Below are 25,857 nucleotides of genomic sequence, written 5' to 3' on the forward strand. Positions count from 1 at the left end.
ATGAGCAGAGACATGCAAAAACATGTTAAGTATTTCTCCTAAGTAGGGACAATTACAGTGAAATATATTAAACAATACATAACAAGTTCACACACTGAAGCACCTATTACTGATTATCTCCTAATAGCCTCAGCAGTGCCAGAGAACAAGTTCAAGAGGCATACAGTTATGAAAAGAGGGGTCCTGTCAACTTGGGCATGCTGCAATATATATCAAACTAAATGCAATAGAAGCTCTACAGAATGATCACTACAAGTAATTTCGTCATGTATAAAATGATGAAAGTTAACCATGTACATGTATAGCTTCTAACAAATCATTCAGTTTGTCTGCAACAATAATTTTCTAACCTTTATTAGAACCAAAGGAAATCTACAGGGGTTCCACTTCCTGCATGTACAATCAAATCATTTTCACTCAGGGCACAGTTTGTATGTATTCAGAAGCAGAACACACTGTACAATACTATTCATTTTAACCCAGTAGTAACCCAATATTACCTGATAGGCAGCAAACTATACAGTATTATGATTTTATGTACTGTTTATTACTGAGTTTTTATTAATGCAATAATGAAATCTTCCAATACTTCAACAAATACTAACTGGGCCTGTTACAGTCAATTACTAGTCGTCTTTGCAACACTGCTTTCAGCTGAATGTTGTTCATTGCGAGACAATGACTGTGAAAGCCTACATCATTTGCTTGGTCATCTCAGAGCAATATCTGAGCATCGCTGGGGCTGAGTGAATGTGACATTTGAATTGCTCAAGGATGTGCATAACAATACAATGAAGTATGGAGGGCAGACTGTATTATGCACCAGCAGGATTACCGGTAATTTTGAGCTAGAGAGGCACATTCTGTTTTGAAAACAAGGCATTCGCACACAATTTTCACCTCAGGTCCAGCAGTTCAAATAATAATGACATGAATAAAACGTGAGGGTGAAAATAAAAAAAGACTAAGTAAGAGAATCTGCTAGGGTTGATTTAAGCAGAAGATTTCAAGTCACAGAACCAGCAGAATATTTAAGTCAGTTCATCAAATAAGCATGTCTTTCCTTTCTAAGGTACCAATCTTCTTTCCCCCCAAAAGAGTGGCAAGGTTTCCCCGAGAAATGTCATGTAGGTCAAAAATTTATTTGCAGAGTGAAGCAAACTGGGGTTGTTTGAGAATTTACACACTGTCTGATTTTCAAATTCTGCTCAAAGTTTTATCAAAGGAGGAATGCATGTATGAATAACTTTTATTTGGATGTCAAATCTTACCATCTTCAGCCAACAGTTATCGAATAAAACAGGATCACATGAGTGATGTTTAAATTACACAGTCCTCATAGGCTTAGGCAGTTTCAAATTATTACATCATACCAAGGTACTTAGAAATCAAAAAGATATGATGTTCAATAATGTCAAAGTTACAGATAGTCCTCTTTCTGTTAAACTGATTTGGCAATGCTGTGTTGAGGCAATGTAGTGTACAGCATGTGCCACCAGGCCAGTCTCTACTGGTGGAACCACTGCCTGTTTAAATAATGGACACAGCTACCGTGATGTTGCCCATTGGTTTGTGGACTACTGTTTTAAAGCCTCGAGTTCGGCATTTTGGCCATAGCCACCTCTGTTTTTCAGAGTCAAAAGTGATCATATTTTCAGAGGATGGAGCTATGAGGGGCGGATCTGACTCGCAGACTGTTGCGACACCTCACAGACAGTCATTCAAGCGACTCTGTCTTTAAATACGCATAACTTTAAGCCTAAATAACTTGTAAAAGGCTGAATTATAAAAAATCCTGTCTCAAGTGGAACAGAAAGCTGAGCTGAAAGGGATGGTGACTGCGAGTGGTGGGGATAACATTATAGGACTAGTGAAAAACAAGAATGCCTTTGTGCCTGTTTGGAGTTGTTTCACTTGAAATGACTGATTCAGACTACAAAAGCAGTTTATGAGCTACATGATTTTATTTAACACATCAGCCGGGTTCAGCCCACTGATGTATAGGCATTTGCCACAGAACCAAATGTGATTGGTTCCTCTAGCAAGAGGAGTTCTTATTTTAATGGGAAAGACTTGAAATTTGAGTCACACTAAATATGTTTACCAAAATATTTGACATGTTACATGGATAGCTTTTCTGAAATGCTATATTTGAGATCAAGGAACAATTTGTTGTTATCTTGTGACATCATGCTGGGACAAAGCAACAAAATGTGCTCTTGAAACTGAAAAAAACTATAACACTGCCAAGGACAACGTGCATATTGATGATTGAATCTAATGTTCCCATTCACAAAGGATTCAGGGCTACACACAGGCTGTTTATTTTAGAGGAACCTGATAATTTGATGTGATGTGTGTGTGCAAATTTCATAGTGGTAGACAATGACATGACACGCAGTAAAGCAAAGACCGAGCTATGCCAAATAAAATTGACAAAAGACAGCGGGGGTTTCTCAGCAGCTATTGAGCGTTGCCTTTTGTTTTTGAGCCTTGGGTTACATCCATGGGGAGCACAGTTCAGTGCCAAGCAGCAGATTCTCACTTGCAAAGAACTTAAGATCAGACATTGGGTGGAATGGGTTGTAGAGAAGGCCTGGGGCTTGTGGACTTTTATAGCACCTTTAATGTTTTAATAGTCATTTCTTTTTTCTTTATCCCTCATTTTCTTGTCTTCTTCTGATCGCTCATTCATTTTTACTAGACAGCGAATATTACAGAAGAGAGCTCAAGTAGCGTTTGAAGCCCTAGACTATCACCAGTGGATAGATACAACTGCAGTGACAATATCTGAAGACAAAACTGCCCTCTATGTCAAAAGGTGTAAAGACATTGTTAGGAAGTCCATTGTTTAGAACTATTTTAGAGAGACTTACCCCTATTGAATGCATCACCTAACCACCCAAAGATTAATTAAATCCTTTTTCAAATTATTTACAATTCGAATATATGTAGTATGCTGTAAACCCCAGAATCACACAATCTAGTATGTTTGCTATGTTGGGAAACAAATGAAAAACCATAGATTGACATTTCACTAATTGATCTAAGCATGTCTTTACTGCCCAGAAATGAAAGGATAATTGTCTCTTGAAGCATGCAACAAGGCAGTGGTGTAAACAGACTGGCTAAAGGGCAGTGGGGAAAATGAACAGCACCCACTTCATGCACAGGGTCAGGATTAATTTTTGCCTCATGGTCACACCAGAGTGGCTTGTGTTAACCTGAGTGGTACTTAGGCCATCAACAGGGCCACTTAATGGGCCATTAAGATGGCCAGAGGGGCACTTGTACCACTCATGTGCCTTTGGTATGACATTAGGACAAACATTGAGCACAGAAGTGTACCATTAGAGAGTGGGCATAAACTGATTAAAGACAGGTTTTAATATAAAAGGACACTTAAAGAACACTAAGAAAAGGCACTACTAAAACAATTGTGTTTGCAGTAAAAAGATTTACTCACCAGGAAGTGTCCAATAAAACATATGAAGAGGATCAAGGAAAGGATAAGAAAAGCCATTCCAAAGGATATCCCCAAGACAGTTGTCCTAAAAAATACAGTATTTCATTAAGTTCACCAAGTTCAGGTCAATGAAAGTTTGATAAGTTTAATTTTGTACAAAATGTTAGTAGCCCTATCTTTGCCTCAAAATGACTTACCAGGGCACAGAAGCAAGGACAAAGTGTAAATTGATTTTGCTTGTACAATGCTGTGAAATAAAGCACACTTACTTTGGAAGGACCAGAATCTGCACAATGAAAATGCAGAAGAAGATCAAACAGGCGCAGGTGACATAGTATTTAAAGGCTGGCAAGGTTGTTGCTCTGTACTAAAAAAGATAAAAAAGGTCAAATTTCAACAAAAGGCTTTTAAAACTGATATCAAAACTACTTCAAATGCCTCTCAACTGTGCACTCAGATAAGTCAAGGCTCCAAAGAATTTACAAGATTTAAGGGTAGCTAAGTGTTGGCTAAGGAAAAAGCACTATGTTCTGCTGATTCTCTTTGAAATAGCTACTCTGTTATATCCATTGAGGGGTGAAGGATACCATTTTACTGTGTTGTCTCTTACCTCCTTCTCTAAGGATTTGTTGTGAAAGAATAACGATATTCTTTGGATGTCTTCAGACTTGAGCCACTGTCTAAAAGTATAAAGACTTAATTATTAGTTACAGACCAGATAAAACAGAGAAAAAACAGGTACTGATAAAAGTAAATTCAAGTCCAGTAGGAATATTGAGAGGCAGGTTTTCAATACAATTTTCACTATATTTCACTACAGTATATGCCATTATTTGTTTTAATTGCCAAGTTTGCTGTATTTCTTCGATTAGTTTTAAAATACTTTTTGCATATCACAGGGTTAGATATAGTTAGTAGTAGGGTTAGTATTAATCATGGGTAAAAGACCTCTGTGACTGCGTCACATACATAAAATGAAATGGCGCTGAGCTACTTGCCAGTAAAGTCAACCCGGAAATGTAGAGTACCCCGAAGTTTTATGTTATAAATGCATGTGGAATTTATGTGGCATGCCGGATGCTAACTTGCTGGGCATTTTGCATAATTTACCTAGTTTGCATAAATGTGCATAATCACATAAACTGACAATATTTCAGCCACTGCTTGGCCAATTTGGACATTATCTGGTTGGTTTTGGGGTTTGTTTGAGGATGATGAATCAATTTCTGATCAGTTGTTATAACATGTGTCAGAGAAGTGTTTATCTCTGTGCTTTTGTGTACATATAATTCTCTGTTCTTTTAAAGGATTATTTTTTGGGCTTGTTATGCCTTTATTTCATAGGACAGGTTAAGTGTGAAAGGGGAGACAGAGAGGGGATGACATGCAGCAAAGGGCCAAGGCTGGAATTGAACCCGCCGTCACTGCGCCAAGGACGCAGCCTCCATACATGTGGCACCCACTCTATCCACTGAGCCTCCGGGTGTCCCACATAATTCTCTGTTCTGATATTTTTGGATATAATGTTGTTTAAAAAAAAAAAAAAAACACTTAGGACTTGTGTGACCAGTTAAACATGACTTAGTTCCTTTACCATGCTACCTGCCTTTCTTACCAACATTTACGTATCAACTCAGTGTGATGGTCTGTGAATTCAAATGTTAACTTCAAGCACTGTTCTATTCATGTGTTTAGAAATACAGTAATATTTATAACTAATTTGAAGTTATTTCAATTATTTCAAATAAATTAAATATACAGAGTAAGTTATCTGTCTAAGTCAATTCAATGTCCTCTAAAATGTCTTCATTTAATTAAAAACTAATTCACTAAATAAATAAACTATGCAGACTTCTGGTTTAAAACATACATTTTGAATTTTGAAAATATCAGAAATGGATTCAGCATCCTTAAAAACCCCCAAAACCATCCAAATAATGTCCAAATTGGACAAGCAGTGGCTGAAATATTGCCAATATATGCTATTATACAAATGTATGCATATTAGGTATATTATGCAAACTACCCAGAATATGCAAGTTAGCATCCGGCAGTTACCAAATGTTGGGGACCCATACTATGCAATTATAGTAAAACTTTGGGGTTCTTTACTTTAGGATCACCTAAAAAAGAACTCACATAAAGAACACATAAAGAAGTCAGTGGAGTTTTAATGTTTTCACGGCTTTACTTTGCTGTGAACAAGGAACTGATGCCGTAATCTCAAAGCCACCAGACTCCATTGACAAAAAGACCAATTTCACTTCACATACTACAGGAGCTGCTGGTCTACCACTGCCTCAATTGGTTAGTGTGTGAGGTTAAGAGGAAAAAGTATTTCAAATACAGCATACCCTTACACTGCTACTGATTCTTTTAGATGGCATTGCTCAGCTTCTGTGCCAGTAGATTTGGTTAATTAAAAACGCTAGCAAAGCAACAAAGTACATAATAATCAGCACAGGAGAAACATCAGGCAGGTTAGACCATCATGTTTAACTATATATATTTAAATATTACAGTTATGGCTGAAAATGACTACAGAAAAATAAAAATGCCAATCATACATATCTCCAATTTAAACCAATTGCCAGTTGTCTATCTGGAATTGATTGCTGTTAGCACGACATCACTGTGATTTGGTCTATACTTTACTTTTTTGCATATTAAAATCAAACAGTCAATATTTGAGTCTTACTTTTGCGAATTTATCCCATCAAAGGTCCTGATCATCCTCTCGTTGAGTTCCTCCTCAAACCGTTTCTTCTGAGACTTTGTTCTTTAATTGGCAACAAGAATAAAAAGAGACAGAATATCTTTTCTGTTCACATAATATTAGTCACACACATCAAAGCCTTAAGCAGAAGTCTAGTCTTATTAAACATCTTGTCGTCTGCCTTTATACTGTTCAGGGATGAGGATAATCCTGCCAAAGAAAATTGTGCTGGAGCTGTAAAAATGAGACAGCTTGCCTTTCTGATCTCCTCTGGAAGTGATACTGCCCCATCGGCACATCCTAGACACAGAACAAGAGCAAAGAGATGGGTAACATGCTACAGCTGAACTTTCTCATCATGTAAATCCCATTAACATACATTATATGTGGCAAAAAATACACACAGCAGTGTTGATCTTGCCGTTCTCATTGGTCATGCTGTCTCTGTGGTGCAAGTTGGCAAAGGGCTTGGCTGCTCCCCAGGACTCCAGGTATCGGGTCATCCTGACAGAGGCTCTCATCTTTGCTCCATCTAGAGTGTGTCTGGGACGATAGTGATGTTGTGGGCTCCGACGCTCCACCTGGAAAAACATGGAAAAAGTATAATTTTATTGTATTTTATTCAATGTTCAATATTAATTTCACTGAATGTAACTGATGTGCTTCAGTACCTTTGGGTTGATGACCAGAAAAGTGATGACTCCATGTTCCTTCAGGTAGAGGTCTCTTTCTTGCCCATCCCCATCTTCCACCTTATAGGCACCATTCAGATGCTCCAGTGTCACTGAGGTGATGTGGACTCGCCTGGCAATAAACAGTGCTATCACTAAACAGCTTTCAATGAATAGTAGGATCTAAGTATTCTCTTGCTTAATTCTTCTGCAGATAAACTGTCACAAACTGCACCACAATATTACACAATGTCAATAGTGGTGTTATGATTTCTATTCTAAATTAGAACCAACAGAAATGACCTTTTAATATAGATCATCGAAATCAAAAGGAAATGCGAAAAAAAACCCCACAACACTTTAAATACAACAAAGCGTAGCTTTCGATAGCCTGCAGTTGCACTTCAAAAAATACCTCCTGCTTGTTTTACTTCCAGTTCACTCACCCCGGTACACCTCCTGCTTCCATATGATTGGCCAGCGTGACATCATGCGACCACACATCATATTGCCATTTCTGAAGTCCAATCACACCACACAGGACATTCCCAGAATGCACACCGACCCTCATGTTGATGTCAACCCCAGTGGCATCTCGCACCTTCCTGTCATGAACCAAAAACAAGAGAAAAACGTGTTAATGTGGAGTAACAGAAATCACCTCCTGTATATCTTGTTAGAAAAGACAGATATGCCTCTCTGTGACCTTCATGGTGCTTTATGGTGACTTCATTTTCTTCTCACTTAAATTTTATTTGAGGTCTTTCTCTCTTCATTAATTCTGTCGCAGTTCCCTCCCCTTTGTCTCACACTGATGCCTCAAAATGAGATAGGACCTCGCACTTTCCACCACATATTTGATGCAATTAAACTGACAATTAAGAAAAAAGTCTCTACATCTGAGCTGATGGTAAGTAAGCACTTATCATCATTATGGGGTGTTTCATGTAGTTTAAAAAGCACTGTGTAAAGACCTATTCAAACTAAATCTGAAATGCAGGTAGGCAAATGTAGTACAAAATTCCAGAAGTGTAATGAGACTCTTGAGAGTGTACAGTGTAGCTGAGTTAACAGACAAGAAACAGCATGAGGTTTTATGTTTTTTGTTTTTTTACTGTAAGAGACATTTAATTTCTATATTCACTTCCCATGTGGTTGCACTATGATAAATAAGCTACTGCTCAATGTTCCTTCATCATTTATTTACATCCATTTAATTTCTGGTCAGATATTTTAACATATTTAACATCAGTGATGCCGAAGATTTACTCAACATTACTACTGCAGAGTTGGGGGGTGTTTTGTATGGGTCACTGAGATATACTGTATAGTAAAAGACGAGGAGAAAGCCTTTTTAAAAATTTCTTTAACAGCACTGTTATGTACCCGAAAACTTACTTGATAGCCTCACACATGTCCAGACCCATTTTCACACAGTTCTTGGCATGGTTTGGCAGGGACTCTGGCAGGCCAGACACACAGTAGTAACAGTCACCAAGGATTTTGATCCGCATACATTCATTTTCCTGCATATAAAAAGGTGGAACACAGGGTCAGATAAAGTTCCTGCTGACAGACAGTACAGACAGCTTTTTAATTTATACACATAATAACACTTTGAGAGAAAATTACTAGGAAGTTTTAATTAGTGACAATGAAATGTTTACCTTGGCGATTTGATCGAATTTTCCGAACAGCTCATTTAGCATGTGCACCAGCTCTCCAGGTGAGCAGTCACTGGCCAGCCGTGTAAATCCTACTATATCAGCATACAGTATACTAGAGATGGAAAAATGTATAAATCAAATAATTATAGTATTTATAGTTTTAAATTTGAATATACATTTGGGCTACTCTACATTTAAATCTGTACTCTCAAACACATAAACACAGTAGGTGTCACATATGTGTCTTGCAATACAGGAAACTACAGTGTTGCCTGGTTATATAATTGGTAATCCAAATAAAACATGCCTGACATTGGTGTGTCTCTGGACATAGAGGTTGTGAAAATTGTTTGTGTTTTCAATCTGGCCAAAGTTTGGGCCCTTCAGTCTCTGGATGATTTCAGCTTTCATAACACGAGCAATATGGGCTGGCAGCAGAGACAACAAGAGACGCTCCTAATGGCAGAAGAAAAGAAGTACAGGTAAGGTAAGAAAAATCAAGAAAAATATTAATATTATTGCATCATAAAAAAACCCTCAACAATATACATTACAAGGTATCATATCATAAAACATGTCATTTCGGATCAATAAGCACTTAAACATGTGCGCTGAAGTCTTGTATAATCAAACAACAGTGTAGTAAAAACCCAAGGCTGACGCATCAAACAATATGCCCAACAGTTCATTTATTTTACCATTAGAGTATGTACTTTCTCACAGGGATTCACTGCACCAAATAATCACTCAGTTTTTGTCAGCGGCTTGAAAAAATTAAGTGTGATTAGAAGTTATGCAAATGCCAAGAGCAAAGCTATGACTTTAGTAACAAAACAAGCTTTCACATCCAAAGTTTGGATATATTTATGTGACTGAAGTATAGTCGCCAAGGACCTTGAACTGTCAATGAAAAAGGTTTTACATTTTCAGTGAATTGCTATTTAATTGAATTCAGTCCTAATTTGATTCTGAAGCAACAACCTCTGACGACAGGAGGAGACAAAAAGCTATCACCATTACCATGTCGCCAGAATTCAAGAAAGTTTTAAGTGCTAAGTGAAGGTTAATTGGGCACTACACTGTATCGGGTTGACTTGGTATTCAAAATTATGATCAATGTAAAGAAAAAAACTTTTTACAGTGCTTCTTTTATCGACAGCCACCAGAAGACAGATTGAACAGTTATTCGCCCACAACTTTTCTTTTATTTAGTAGTAGGTTAACCATCTCTTTCTGCTTTTCTCTGAGGCTACTGTGCCCACTTCATTTAAGGTCCAGAGTGAAGGACTTAGTGGCATCTAGTCTTGAGGTTACAGAAGCAAAGGTTAGAGAACTACAGTGGCCGATGCAAAAATGTGAATGGCCCTATCAAAAGCCAGCGTTTGATTTGTATGTTCTGGTTTACTGTTGAACTACATAGCAGACTCTGTGGAGATTCAGGTACAGCTCTAGTTATGAATATTAACAGATGCCCCTAAATCCTACAGGCTAGACCTTTAAGCCAATGTCACCTGCAACTCTGATACATTTTCTGTACCATTGATAATCTCTCTGTACCACTGCTTAGGCTCAGTGGGTTCAACGTGAGAGGGAAAGGTCTAAGCTGGCTGCGAACAAACAAGCCAGGGCTTTCAGTTTATGATGAATTCACGTGGTCCCCCTTGGACTACTCTAACCAAAATGTATGCACTCACTGTACTGCAGGGCACTCTGGATAAAAGCATGCACCAAACAGCATATATTATGAGCACCCAAGAGAAATGCGTCTGCACAGTTACTACCATCTGTCGCAGGCAGCAGTAGCACTCCAGGGCTTCAGCCAAACGCTCTACCCGAGGCATTCTCAGTTTCGCTTATGGTTGTAGCAACACAAGCTGGATTCACCACAGGGATAACCAGCTCCACCCCAAGCCTGTACTTTCATAACAGCAGTTGAATTCACCCTCATCTGACTAATCCCAAAAGCTACAACAGCAGCAGCTGTAGTAAACAACGAGCTACATCCCAGGCTCGCACAGCAGTAAACTTTAATCAACACCTTGCTATTTTCACACAGGAAGCCATGCTGCTGCTCAGCAGCAGCACCGCCTGCATTCACCTGCATTAATCACTAGCCTGTTCCAATTTTGCACATAGCACGTGGAGAGAAGCACAAAGGCATAGACATACATACAATGCTGCTGGTTGCCTATCATGAGTAAAGGAAAGTACCGTTGGCACTGGCATCTGCACAAACAAACAGCACTCAAACAAGATTTTAGAAAAACAAAGGGCTTTAAAAATTACACAAATAATAACAAACACAAAGAAAAGTAAAGAGGAATCTGACAAACTTATGTGGACAAACATATCAAGTGGAACAAAACTATGCGTATCTCAAATGTGTACAGTAGGAAAAAGAAAAATGCAATGTGACAGTGAGGTCACTTACTATCAAAGGTTTTGTAAAAATCTTTATTACCCATTGTTGAGATAATGTATGTGACCAATGACACATTTAGCAAATGCTGTAGGTCCACCTTGCATTAAACAATGTATTTCTGAAAATGCTGTAATGTATGAATCACATATAATTGCCTGAAGCTTTACCAATACTCACTCATTGTCATCCAAAATGATGCTCAGGACAAACACACTCCCGCAACAAAAAGTACTAATGAATGGATGTCCATGGTCTTATTGTAAAGAGACTCATTTGCTGCAGATGTTCTTAAATTTTGTCAATCTGCTGCAAACATTTCAGCCAGCAGCCATAGGATGCTAAAGAAATATTACTACAGAGAATTTAGCACATACAGTAGGCTCCAGGGACTCAATATAATCATCACATTAACTGAGGTCATTAACAGAACCACATTCTGTAAAACACAACTCCTGACATGAAGCCTCAGTGGACCCCTTCCCTCTGTAAACCACAGGAATCAAGCACTGACAGCTATGTGTAGAGCAGAGTCATATGACTCATACATTTTGGGTAAAATACTGTAAGAACAGCAAGAAGATAAATAATAATGCCTGCATATACAGTAGAATGTATAAGACAATTGCGACACAGTGCAAGTGTACGTGAAACATACCTATTGATATAACAAAGTAGCAATTGATGATGTCGCAGTGACAGTTTTTAAATTAAAAAACTCAAAAACCTTTTCAAGATCAACATCAGTTATTTTTCTTTGGATTGCTTAATCTCCAAGGCCTTTTTGAGCCATATTGTTTTTATTTATCTACTCTATCATTTGTTACTTTACAGACATTGCTGTTGTCATAATCATCATACCCATCATTATCACAGCCACTCTCTCCTCATTTATCTTACATAATATATTTCTCATTTTTATACATTTTCATCATCAAAGTAATCAAAATCATCATCATCATCAACAGCAGCACAACTATAATATATACTCAATCACTCAATGCCTGCCTGACTTTCACTGGCACACTGGTCATTAAGACTCATTGCCCACTTTACCTGTTGTCTCTTCTCAAACTCCAGTTTAATTGGGGACTTGATGCAGTTGCAGGTGTCTTGGTATGTCTGTTTGAGTGCCAACTCCATCAGATGTTTATGGTACGCCCCCGCCATGTTGCCACACATGAAAATGATTATGTTGGCTAAAGTCTGTACAGAGAGAGACAACAGACAAAACTGATATTAGACAAAATATCAAACAATGGATAGTAATAGAGTTCTGTGGAATACACGATTCAACATTACTATCTGCTGGTGTTTTATAATACATACATGAAACAGTTAATATCAGAAAAGCTACTGTATCTCGTGTGAACAGTTTAAAGACAACAATCAGGTCATACAGTCTGTGTCCTGAGGATGAAATTAGTCTTTACTACATGAAACCAAGGTCAAAGAAAAATCTCTCAGTCAAAAATAGGACAAAAGCTGTTCCCAAGGGTAGTTAGCTGTGGCAACTGAGATGCTGCAGTGATGTCAACTTCCAGCATTGCACAATGTATTCAAGGGCCATGTGGCACTCATTAACAATACAGCTAAAATCATTTTCTTCAGTCAATCAGTTCTTTAAAAGATAAAGTTTCCACAGCACCTCAGCAATAGAGAAATACGGTACAATGGCAAGATATGGAAATTAGATGTGTGTGACCGTTATACTACCCCTTCTCAGTTGATTATTGCCCAAAAATAGCATTATGTGTCCCCCACATCAGTTTTTCTGTTGCTCGATCAACCTTCCCTCTTCCCCAGCTGAAAAAAATGTAAAAAAAAACTAAACCATAATAAACCCAGTGGCTCTTGTCTATATATATAGACTTTCCCTTGAGTTCAGGTTTATTGTACACAAGGAGGCCTGTCTGTCTTAATTAGTGTTCTAACACACACAACAAAAGAAAACACACCCCACTAAAGGCTCTATTGGACTTTGGCATGGCTGAAGTGACAAAGCTGCTGTTAATCATACTCATGCTGTACATGTATTTATTGTAATAAATGTGTAGGTATTCATGGCATCTATCAGTGAGGTTGTAGATTCGCAACCTACTGAAACCTGTGTGCCCAGCATGGAGCAGAATTGTTGTGGCTGATGCAAAGATGCAAATGGCCCCATCTAGAGCCAGGGTTTGGTTTGTCTGTTCTGGATACTACGGAACGACATGGCAAATTCCTTGAAAAAGGAGCCGCTCTGTATGTAATATGTAAGGCTCATTCTAAAGTACCAAAAACACAAGGATTCTTAGTTTCAGGTGATTATAGATGTATGAAATCATAGTTATTAATACTATATTCCATTTCTACGAACATATAGTATTGCTCACTTGCCCATATGTGCACCCTCTATTAGACTGATAAAAGCAAATTCTGATAAAGCTAAAACTCAGCCCGATAAGATCAAAACTTCACAGAGGGAGATCACTCAGTTTGATTTTGCTGACTTGACATTCCCCTCAGGATAAACTCAGCATCCTCTGCCCCACTAGTTCTAATGATGTAGAATATTAGCAATGACGTCCCCATTTTTCATCCATTCAACAATTTTGTTTTCCACTGTGTGCACTGGATCACAGCCTCCCAGGGCCACAAGCATCACAGGATAATTGTCTTGTATTCACATTTTCAGACCGAACTCCTGGTCCAACCGGTAAAGGGAAGGTCAATGATGCATTAATGGCACATACTATACATGATGCTCACAAACAAGTCATGCTGTATTGTATTTAACGAATTATGGCAAGGAATGGATGAAATTATCAATATTATGTGGAACTCATCACATACACTGCCCCCTTTTCTCAGTCAGTATCGCTCTATAACAGCAGAGAATACAAAACACTGCTGTGTTAAAAATGTCATATAAATGCTTACTCCAATGAAAGCTCTTTGCTATATAGAAAGCAAAATGAGATCTGTCAAAAGTGCAGTCTGTTCTCTTTATTTGTATTTCATAACTTTGCTTTACTTTCATTCACATTCCATGCATCCCTCATGCTAGCACCGCGCAGGAAGCTCCATTAGAGGAGCTATTATGATAGGATGTGACCCAGTGATGACAGGTGAATGTATAAAGACCCAGGAGTCCTAATAACCTTGAGCTCAATATTTTGCAATTTAAAGCAAATGGACAATTTCATGGTCATCTCCCACTGCATCTCTAAAAAGAATATTTTCTCGGTCCCCTTCACCCTCTGTCACTTTTGCTCCCATTCTCTCTCATTCCTATGCCTTGTGTCATTCTCACCTGTTTCCCTTTCACTCTCACTCTGTCCTCCTTTCCAACATAATGGTGACCTTCTTGACACCCTGACCACTGGCAATTTGCTCTCTCTTTTCTGACGTAAATGTGCCCAGCAGATTTACATTAGGGGACATTAAGCCTGTAACCTTTTGCACAAAGAACAAATACTTTATTTCAGTAAAAACACTCAAACAGAAGTATAAAATTGCCAATGTCATGTATTTTTTAGCTCACAGAAGTTTATGTGAATTGTTTGGTTTATGTAATTCTAACAGTGAACTGCCAGTAGACAACAAGGGTAGTAGTAATTGTTTTAAAAGTTTCATATCAGACATTTTAAAACAGGAAACCTACATCTGTGAATATTTCTGTTTCCACTAAAAAGCATTTCATCAGTATATTTTACAGCTGCAAGCCAGGCCAAGGCAAGAACAAATAGACAGACACACACACACACACATAGGCCTATAAGTAGCTATACTTTTGAGTACCTCTTGCAGATCACAAATATTATTTTCATATATGGTCACAAATATTATTTTCCAATTCTACCATCAGCATCAATGCTTACAAAGTCTCCTTTAGCAAACCATGATGACACTTAGTCATGTTCTATCTTGAATATCAACAAGATTATGATTATTTATCAGGACAGCTTATTACGTGTTTTATATCAACTATAAAATGTACAATCAGAAATACCAATCAAACAACTAATAACTCTTGACTATGAGAACAAATGAACACAATATTGATGAGAAAACAGGATCTGATCTGTATGCTAAGACACACACTGTTCTAAATAAATATATGAATGTAAACACTGTAAATGTATCTGCCTCTCCTTTATTTGACAAAAGCAAACATGGGGGGCAGAGGCCAGGTGCATGTGAGGTCTGCTGGCTAGGTTTATGTTCACAACTGTATTTGGGACAGACATCCCTCTAGCTGTCCACTGAATTTATTATCACCTCTGCACATTTGCAAACACTGACAGTTCTTTTTCCCAAATTGAAGGCAATACATTTGCAAGCCTGGCTTAGTTCACGACGGCTCATTCTCCATAGAAAGCCTGACAAAACAGTCTGAACTTTGTGTTACAGAATTATGTTCAGAGCACGGGGTGCAGACAAGTGCACTGAATGACTGTAAGCAGGCACAAGAGGATGGACTGTTGCCTTTGTAAGCTGCTATATAAAAAGGGTTTTCAGCAACCCATATATTTATGCAATATTTTATAATCTCACTTTATATAACATTAAAGCATCCTCATGATTAACTAATAATCCAGTTACCCATTCAGTCTGTCTTTGTGTCAGTTAAAAAACAGTTTCACTAGACAGCTCAAAAATCAGCTAGAAGTACCTGTTTGCAATTTTGTAGTCCTCAAAACTAATGTGATATTAGAGGCAAATTGCCGCTTTTTTTGTGGTCACTGAGGGTGGAGGTGGTGAAAAGGAGTCTAGCTCGTGGTCGATTGACAATTAATTCACTGGATTTAAGAAACTGGCTCTTACTAAAGTTTGACTCTCTGCTTTCTGCGGACACAGAGGATTTCTTTGAAGTGGTCATACTTTATACCTGATCTATTAGATTTGTTTAGAAAAACTAAAGTCTGGTATATTTCCAATATGCTTCAAAAAGCTTAAACATGACATACCGATTTTATATGTTTGACAAACCCCTGATCTAGCAAATCACATATAAAATCATTTAAGTGTCCCACTGTTGATATTCAGTTAGACCTGGGTGCAGCTCTATTATCTGACATCTGTTAGACAAGACACTGACAGCAATCCAGGTCATCTCAAAGGTCAGCTGTGTGAATCTGCTGGCTGTGTGAATCATCCGTACCTCGCTGGTACCAAATTACAGATAACAGCAAGGTTAGGTGAGGATGGCCTCTAAAGGGCTTTGAGCCCCACTAGCGAATTCTGGGATTAAGTAAAACAGAGAGCTGATCCCTATGTGGGCTATTATGGCTGTTATACTACTGGGAATAAGGCAAGACAAGGATCTAAGATCAGCATGGAGGTGAGTCCTGTTTTAATGACTTGTTGGCAAAAGATATCCAACAGATGTGCTTTCATGATACCTTCAACAGCACTGCTGCACTCGCTACCTGTTCATGCCTTGAGTGTTTCTTACTGAAAGCTTGTTTATTATAGATATTTTCACAGATTTGGGGGGGTGGGTGCTTTCTTCATTCATTTTGATAGTTTAATCACTCCAGTACCTCAGTTAAGTTTTTTTTCTTCTATTTATGATCCCTTCAGCAGAAATTACCGCAAGCATAGCTGACTGTGACTCTTCCCACTACAATTCTCAAGAGAGAAATGTAGTTGGAAATCTAAATCCTAGGTGACATATAAATGAAAACATATGAGTTTACTCTATTTTCAAATAAAAGTGAGAAGAAATGAGAAACTAATGAAAGTCAGGTCAGCAAAGGTAAAACATTTTCATTTGGATTCAGATGAAGCCCTACTTTCCCTCAAACAGGTGATATGTGTAACATGCAACAGCTGAGTCTATTTGAAAGTCTATCAGAGATTGCTTAAATAGAGTGTGAGTGCTGTGATGAATTATTTATGAGCTAACACTCAACAATTAATAACAAGAATGCAAATGAAAGTTGTCTGGGGTCTGAGAGAGGAGGCTGCGATATAAGGCACATTTTCTGAATTTCTATGAAGCCAATCAAGTCACTAAGTTTAATGTCAGTTGGAGTAAAATCAGAATATTACAAAGTTTTACACATACCTTTATTGAAAATAGTTAACAACTTGAAAATAAGGGACCCTTGTAACAATATCCATATTTTATCCTTTAAGTGCATTCAATGGTTGTAAAGCAGAATTCTGTAGAAATAATAAGACTTGTTAAAATTCTTACATTGAGAAGCCATCATCATTCTTCCCACCTTTACGTAACAGAAATGACCAATATACTAATGTAGCAATAAATCACTGTTGTACACACTCCATGCAAGGAACAGTTTAATTAAATATTTTTAAATATTACATGCACATAAATTTGGACCCAACAGGGAGCTTTCACCTCCTCTATAAATGAGCTGGTTCATTAAGACTCCAATGAGCCTGCAGTGTAAAGTTTAATGGACTTGACAAAGTGGAGATGTCAGCATGGTTCCTTCTCACTTAATACTCCTTGGGCAGTTTGTATGCATACTAGAGCAATGCGCAAGAGTGTGGACATTTAATGGCTGACATTTACAAATCTCAGTTGGGATAGACTGGTATTGCTGTTTTTTTCCTACAAATCGCTGAGTGTGAAATATTTAAATGATCTGAAACGAAAGTCAATGAAAAGTCAAACAGCCCACAAATGCATTCATACTGAATGTGACCATGTGTGTTAGGGAATGTGTCTATGTATGCACGAGAGGGCTTCCATGGCAATAATGTGACATTTTGGGGAAATATGCTTATTACCACTTGCACGTCTATGGTAAACATGTAGCCAGCAGCCAGTTAGCTGAGCTCAGCAGGAAGACTGGAAACGGGGAAACAGTCTCATCCACTCAATACTCATAGTGTAAAAAATGGGGCTTTGTGTGTTTCTTAGCCAGGCACAGTCCCCTCCTGGAGTCCTGTCGTCACCGTGGGGTTACCAAGCAACCAGGGGAGACACTGTCTGCTGGTGCTAGCTTCACATTTACTGTACAGATGTGGTGGATTTTCTTATCCAACTCTCAGCTAGAAAGCAAACAAGTATATTACAAAAATGACAAAACAGATCCTTTAAAGGGTCTTCATGGTGTGCTTGAGCAATAATATACTATTTCATTTCCATAAGACAATATGTTTTGTTTTGTTTTTTTTTTAAATTGTGTCTGAGTTAAAGATAATCCAAATCTGCCTGGTACAAACAGGAGTCTACCCGAACCCGAACCTCACTACTAGAATAGTTATGGGATGCACATGTGTAGATCAACAATTGTTAGTATGAATATAAGAATTAAAACAAAAGTAACTGCCCCTTTTTGTTGCAGTCTCACAGTGCTAGTGCCTCTAAACAACTGCAGCTCTTTCAGGGTTAGCCCAGAATTTCTCATTAACCTTCTCCATCAACTTCTTCCCTGCGGATTACAATATCTGAACCAGTGACCTTAACATACACAACTCTGTAAGCAATTAATGGAAATGTAGTAAGAGCTACATTTTATTTACAATTCAAGTTGCAGTGCAGTCAAAATAACAAGTCTAAAACTCAAATGTAAGGATTGACCATTGGGTCTGAGTTGTTTGTCTATCAAAATAAGTAGTTTGACAGCAGCCTTTGCCTTTAGCCTGTTTAGCTGTAGTCTAGCTGTAGAAAAAAACACTATCTTTAGAGGTGCTTATACTATATTTAGAAGGGTGACAAATTAAAGAAAAAACCTGAAAAAAAATGAGTGGAGCATCATAACAAATGCAGATGCTTCCACACAGGTGCACTGCACGGTACCATTAAGCTATTAACATCCAATAATGCTCTGTGGCATTCACAAAAATACTAAGCAGGCCCAGCTTATTCTGATTTTGCATTAAGATGGTAAGAGGAAAAGATCTAAGACTTTCAAAGAAGGTTCATTGTTGGGCCACAGTTGTCAGGAGCTTCTGTCAAAGACTAACAGTAACATTTAGAGCTAAGGTAAAGACATCAATAAATAGGGTCAGTTGACAGTTCACATGTGATGACCACGATGCTCGTGCATTAGTGCGAAACATGACGAATAAAAGAAGAGCCTCTCTTCCCCAGGTGACTGACATGTCAATTCAGGACGCTATCAGAATATGTTAGCAAGGGTAGTCTGTCTTCAAATGGATTGTACTGTAGGGTTGCAGAACATAATCCTCTAAGTACAAACGTGAATGCACATCTGAGAGTTCAGTGGTGCAAAAACCACAGGCACTGCTCTACAGAGATGTCGGAAAAAAGTGATACGGTCAGATGAGTCATCCTTCACTATATAAAATCACTGCTGTTGGACTCGAACCTGGGCCGCTGCTACAGAAGCCTCAGCCATATGCTGAGGCTTATGGCCCACCCATGGTCCTTTTTGATGTGTGTTTTGGGTCATTGTCCTGCTGGAGGACCCAAGACCTTCAATGGAGATGAAGCTTTTCAGCACTTGGTGGAATATTGTATTCCAAAATACCCTGGTAATCTCCAGATTTCACAATGCACAGATTCCAGACACCCCGTATCAGAGGCAGCAAAGCAAAATCAGGGAACCTTTCAATTTTTGACTGTTGGTATCGTGTTATTTTTTCTGAAAGCTTCAATTTTTTTCCTGTAAAGACGTTATAAGATTTACCAAAAAGCTCTAGTTGGATTAGATTGGATGAACTGGATTTCCTCTGTCTCTCTCAGCAGTGGGGTCCTCCTAAATCTTCTTCCATGGGACCCTGTTTCGTTGAGTTGGGGATGGAGATTGCATTTTGAATGGCAGTATCTTGAGTCTAAAGGTCAGCTTGAATTTGTTTTGCGGTTGCCCAAGGTCCTTTGCAGAAATCTTGAACAATCCTTTGCAGAAATCTTTTGTCGACTGTACTCATGCGTTCTGTTCTGTCTTGTTCTCCATCTCCAGGAACAGGCGAGTGGGCCCCTTCTTGCTTTGCGCACAGAAGACACAAAAATGAAGGTCTCTGGAGATGGACTTGTAGGCTTGAGATTTGTCCATGCTTGGCTACAATCTTCCCTCTGATCTCCTTAGACAATGCTCTGCTTTTTTCTCTTTTCTTCATGCTCAGCGTGGTACACATGGTGACACAAAACAGCAGAATGAGTACTTTGCGGCATTTAAACTAGTTGAATGAGCAATTACTAGATTGCAGGCACCTGTGGCTCACCAAAAGTGAGTTCAAGGTAAATCATCTGTTTCGAATCCATTTATTTCTTGCAATTTCTAAAAAGCTGCGAAAAATTTCATGGCCATTTTTTAGATTTCTCTGAATAAGCTAGGATTCAGTATATTTTTCCCCAGCTTTTTTTCTGTTATTCTTGTGATCTTTTTTTCTCTTCAAACACCACAAGATGTTTAATTTCACAAACTTCTGAAAACTCTGGTGTGGTAGGTGTTATTAAAAATGCAAGGGTGCTCATATTTTTGGACATAACTGTATATATATGATGTCTGACCAGATGTAACTCTTCAGGGAGGTCAGAATAAAGCAGGTAAGCCAAATTGTCATCTGATTGAACAGCAAGTTGTAGTGCTACAAATCCATCAGCCTCACCTTGGCAAATGCTACATAGAAAGCTGAGAAAGCTGGAGAGGTTTTCATAGCTGTTGTACAGTAGTTACCCTCTGACACATAAGCCTTGGAGCATTCTGTTGCCCAACCTTGCTGCTCTTATCTTAAAAGGAGCATGTAAGCCGGAGCCTGTCTCGACACAAAGGGTTGAACCAAAACTGGCATATTGCCAGAGAGACACAAAAGAGGAAAATGCATGGATTCACTCTCTCCATCTGACACACACAAAAGCACAAATATAAAGTAGGCAAACAAAGACAAAGACACACATGCGGCACACAAGGAGTTGGAAATATGGATAAAATCCTCTCTGACAGTATTTATAATTTCAAATACTAATATTGAGACATATCATAATAAAATTACTTTTTTGGAAAAACAACTGAGAAGCTGTCAATGGATACATGTCCAATTGACAATTTAAGTTACTTCAATATATAGATGCAAAAATCATAAAAATCCAATATTGCCATTAGGGGTGTAATAAAATATTGACACAATTGACTACTGCAACACTATGTTTTGTTACACTATATATATTCTAACAAAAAACTATCAGTTTTTAATTTAATAGTTAACAAGATTTGTGGCAGTGGTTTGTTTTGTGTTGATTAAACCCCCAAACACTAGATCCTTCAGTGTTATAATCGATCTTCAGCCACTTCTCATAAAGGGTATATGGCTAGCATTGACAGTCTTCCTAATACTAGATTTTAAAAAATCGCAGTGCATCACCTTATTTACAGTATTGAAATACTACCCTGCACGTCAATGCATATTGTATTGAACAGTTTTAGACAAAACACAGCCCTATTGCCATACAACAGTCCAGCTCTTCATTTTATTTAAATAAATAAATAAATAAATTCGAAAACTTTTCATTAGGGAAAGTGGGACAAATGCAAAGTGCATATGCGTGTATGCAGAGCAGCTTGCATAATAGAAATACACTGTTAGCAGTTTCCCAGCTTCATGCCAAAAAGGCTTCTGATCAAATTTGGCCCACAACAGAATGGAAATCCAAGGTCTTATCTCAAGGAACAAATCATGGTTCATAAAATAATTAGTGGTAAATTACTCAGATGCCTTTGTACATTAGCAGTTAGTTTGGAATACTGACAGCAGCACCACTGTGTTGCATGTTTCAGAGTCAAAGACAGATATCAGTCATTCAGAGCTACAGATACAGCTGAGATACAGAAAGATCATTTGATTATGATCATTAAGGCCTGGTTTCCTCAAGGGTGTTTTTTCTTTTTATGCGTGGAGTTATTTGTTTAAGTGTTCATATGACAGACCAGCATTTATATTGGAATTCCAAAGTACTTGCCTAAAATGAGTTTTGGAATGCTTTGTAAATTAATTGTAAATATTAGAACATTGCTCCACGTATTGCTCCACAGGATTGGCTGTAACGCCTGTAAATAAATTAATTTGGATTGCATAACTGGGTCTGATTCTCAGTTTTGTGTCTTAGCCACATGGCACACATGTACATCTATGTGTCTAACACAACATAACAATGAGACTTATGCTGCAGTAGTGTCGGATACAAAAATGACAGGTAAAAGGAGCTTGAATTATTTGATAAGTGTAATGATTAAAATCCTGTTTTATAAAAATCCTCAACATAGGGAAACATAGGGAAAGTCAAGTATCATCACAGACAATTTCATCTCAGAAACAGCTTTCTGAACTAGTTTTAACTGCTTTCAAGCTATGGCATGGCTGGCTTTCATTTGACTCCAGATGCTGTACACACATGCTGTATTTCCACCTGAATAATGCCCAATTCATCCCTTGTAATCATCGTAATCACATATACAGACTTGACCCTTAGCAGAGTCATCAAACTGACAAAAAATGAAATACTGATAACCAAACATCAGCAGCCAGGATTTGGCGGAATGTGTTTACTAGTGAGCATTTCAAACCTTGGCAAAGTCATATCTAGCCCAGCATGCCATCTTGACTGCCGATTGAGCAGCAATCTGTCTCATCCCAACAATGCCTTTCTAAACTGACACACACACACACACACACACACACATACATGCGAACATGAATAATAGGGGACTATCTAAGTGTACTATCCAAGAGGGAACTTTTATTAGCAGTCATTTTAAAAATACAAAACTAGAATTGAAAATTTACTTTTGAGGTCTTCTTTCACAATATTACTGCAAATGTGATTTTTACAATTTTTTAAAGAAATTGCCAAGAGGGGACCTGAAGCCTTGAGCGACGTCTGCCTATCAAAGGGGGGACATCCATATACTGCAGTCAAACTGGTTTATCCTGGTTCTCTCACCTATAGAGTGCTTCTTTTTCACTAAAACTTCATTTGTATCTTTAAAAATGGGTATGTAAACTTTATTGCTTGCAATATATCAACATTTTTTGTGATAATAAATATTACAGAAATAATACTTGCCAAAGCAAAGTATATCTTTTAAAGAAGGCTCCCATAATCCTGTGAATTCAGTTTTATCTTACTATTTACTGTTAATAACTTTATTGTTGTCTTTGTTTTATATATGTATATATATATATATATATATATGTATATTTAGACCAGACCAATTGTAACTACCAATATATCAACAAAAATTCAGAAAAATAAATCTATAAACGAGTAACATTATACATAAAATGATCAGCAATATAATTACTTATTTTAATAAATAATATATTTATTTTAATTAGTTAATCACTATAAAATGATTTAACACAAGTCTGTGACTAATCCTTAAAAGCTGTTTGCTTCCAAAAGAAAGAAATCAAACTGTGACATGACAGATGAGCTCAGGTCCAGAGGAGTAAGTGGCGCTTTCTGGATTTTGTTGAATCTGGCTTTCACTTAGCATAGTAGAGTCTTAAATTGCATTTATAGATGCAGTGATGAACTGTGTTCACTGTCAGTGGTTTTCAGTGTCCCCAAGCTCATTTGTGATATCATGTTGGTATTTAATGCAGTGCAGCTTTATGGGTCAAAGGTCATGGCCATTCATTTTGGTTTTTAGCCTTGTCCCTTTTATGCAGAGATTTCTCAAGGTTCTCTAAATCTTTTCATGCTATTATGGCAGATAGTTAATGGATTTGAACAGCAAATATCTTGTTTTGTAATGTATTCCTTTGTGTTCACAATAGTTTTTCAGTGATGGATGAAACACCTGTGTTTGTTAGTGTATTTTAGCATTATCTAATCTAGACCCCATTCAAAGATGTTTGTTTTTTAATGACTACAGTCTGTAACATACTACACACACTGGCATGCAGCATTGTCACAGTGCACAGAGAGTGTGCGTGAAGTGAAAGGCACATAATAAATGTTACGATAAGTTCACAATGACACTCAGCTTTACAGGACTTTACATTCCAGTATTGTAAACTGAAACTTTTCTTTAGCACTTAAAGTTTAACTGGTATGTTAGTGTTTTTGATGGGCATTGAAATGGTGATGAGCCACCAACAACTCATCTCAAAACCATCACAACAGGATACACATCTATGAATGGGCCTTCATAAGTCGACTTCTGTTTGTACTCTTTGAACTTTGCACTCTAAAAAGAAAAAAATGTCCACACTCCATTTCCTTTTGTAAGAAAAACTAAAAAAGGAGTTTTAAATTAAAATTATGTAACATCAAACTTTGACTTGACCTTTAAAATTGTTCAATTTCCAAAATACTTACCTGACCAGTTTTCACAAGTAGTGAATGTCAATCAAGTTTTCAATATACTTGTGTTCTCAGTCTGTACTTAAAGAAATGCAACTTGTTTGTTGGTGCACATTACAGAAGAAGGTCCACCCTTGAGTAGGATATAATGACATGAGTCCACTGTTGGCTGGTACATAATGTCACAAGTTCCTTCTTAGATAGCACGAGACGTTCACACTCAACCATGTAAAGCACATACAAACATATTTAATAATACTTGTGAAAAAAAATCTCATCTGAATAATGTTACATTTCTTCTTCAAATATGATTTGTTAGTATGTTTGTGTAACAGAATATAAAGGCTCAACTTTAGTGGCTGGCTTAACCTTTTTATGGCTTGATACTGTATTAATGGGAAATTATGCCCATTTCTAAAATACATACATATTATTTCTATGATCTAAGGCAGTCTAAAAACATTAGTAAACATGGGCAACTCGCTCCCATATATCCAAAAACTGGAGTGCTTGTGATGTCATGTGATATAAAAGTGTAGAGTTGCTCCATTGATATGAAATTGTGAAAGATTTTCTAGATGACACTGAGAACAGCCAGAACAATGTTATAAGTATATGGGAACATTTTCTGTTACCAGAACTGACAACACCAATATAATAAAGTTCATTTGGGTTTTAAGGGATAACAAACATTCTGTTGGTCCCCAAAATTAGGCTCTCGGCGAGCAGAAGGGCAGCTCCAGACTTTATACTTCATGACATTACAAGTCTGAGACTTCTTTCTCTAGTGTCTAGATCAGAGATATCACACATACTGGCTGATCCCTTGGCCATGGAAAAACATACTGGAATTCCTACTTTAGATGTTCACCTTTACAATGAAGGGTTTCCAGAAAGGACCAAAACGATATAAAGGTCAGCAACAGTATTTGCTGATTAATCATAAAAATAGATTTATTATCAGACTTTTACTGGAAATTCCATTAAGAGTTATTACAAGCACAGGATCTCTTTTACAATGTATGTGCTGCTTTTCAATTTATATGCATAAGAATGCATTTTCTTTTGTTGATCAACATTACAGAAAAAAGGGCCACACATATAGAATAAAGCTACGGTGGTCCCAAGTTGGCTGGTACATAATGACACAAGTTCCTTTGGATAGGATGAGTGATATTCACACTCCACCATAGATTAATGAAAAAGAAATAGAAAGGTGCATTTGTAAAGAGAAAATATCTAATACAAAAAATGTATCTATTCAGTAAAGCTTCTCATTGTTTAGTAAATTGGCACCAGAAATGTTGCCATTGTAGCTTTTTAAAATAAAGGCTATAATGTGAACACAATTATAACTTGTCTTAATATTCACTGTGACGTGACAGATGAGCTCAGGTCCGGGGAAGTTGGCAGTGTTTCTGGATTTTGCTGATATCTGGCTTTCACTTTGCATAGTTAAGTCTTAATTTGCATTTATAGATACAGTGATAAACTGTGTCCACTGTCAGTGGTTTTTAGTGTCCCCGAGCTCATTTTGTGATATCCTTCAGTCATGTTGGTATTTAATGCAGTGCAGCTTTATGGGTCAAAGGTCATGGCCATTCATTTTTGGTTTTTAGCCTTGTTTCTTTTATGTATTTCTCAAGGCTCTTTTCATGCTATTATGATAGGTAATGGATTTGAA

General features: G+C 37.5%; 1 protein-coding gene across 1 annotated transcript in view; it reads right to left on the reverse strand.

Moving 5' to 3' along the window:
• Positions 1-25,857, reverse strand: part of adcy2a (adenylate cyclase 2a) — a 116,408-nt gene that overhangs the window by 52,615 nt on the left and 37,936 nt on the right. Inside the window, exons 6-17 of the mRNA XM_042490759.2 lie at positions 11,996-12,145; positions 8,828-8,976; positions 8,521-8,632; positions 8,252-8,379; positions 7,300-7,458; positions 6,854-6,986; positions 6,587-6,763; positions 6,439-6,482; positions 6,165-6,245; positions 4,077-4,146; positions 3,736-3,833; positions 3,467-3,551 (exon numbers count right to left, since the gene is read on the reverse strand). Of these exons, the coding sequence (XP_042346693.1) occupies positions 3,467-3,551; positions 3,736-3,833; positions 4,077-4,146; positions 6,165-6,245; positions 6,439-6,482; positions 6,587-6,763; positions 6,854-6,986; positions 7,300-7,458; positions 8,252-8,379; positions 8,521-8,632; positions 8,828-8,976; positions 11,996-12,145 (1,386 nt within the window). The remainder of the gene's footprint in view (positions 1-3,466; positions 3,552-3,735; positions 3,834-4,076; positions 4,147-6,164; positions 6,246-6,438; positions 6,483-6,586; positions 6,764-6,853; positions 6,987-7,299; positions 7,459-8,251; positions 8,380-8,520; positions 8,633-8,827; positions 8,977-11,995; positions 12,146-25,857) is intronic.

The sequence above is a fragment of the Plectropomus leopardus genome, chromosome 11 (genome assembly GCF_026936395.1).
Source record: "Plectropomus leopardus strain MGB_pleo_1.0 chromosome 11, ASM2693639v1, whole genome shotgun sequence".
Taxonomy (NCBI): Eukaryota; Metazoa; Chordata; class Actinopteri; order Perciformes; family Serranidae; genus Plectropomus; species Plectropomus leopardus.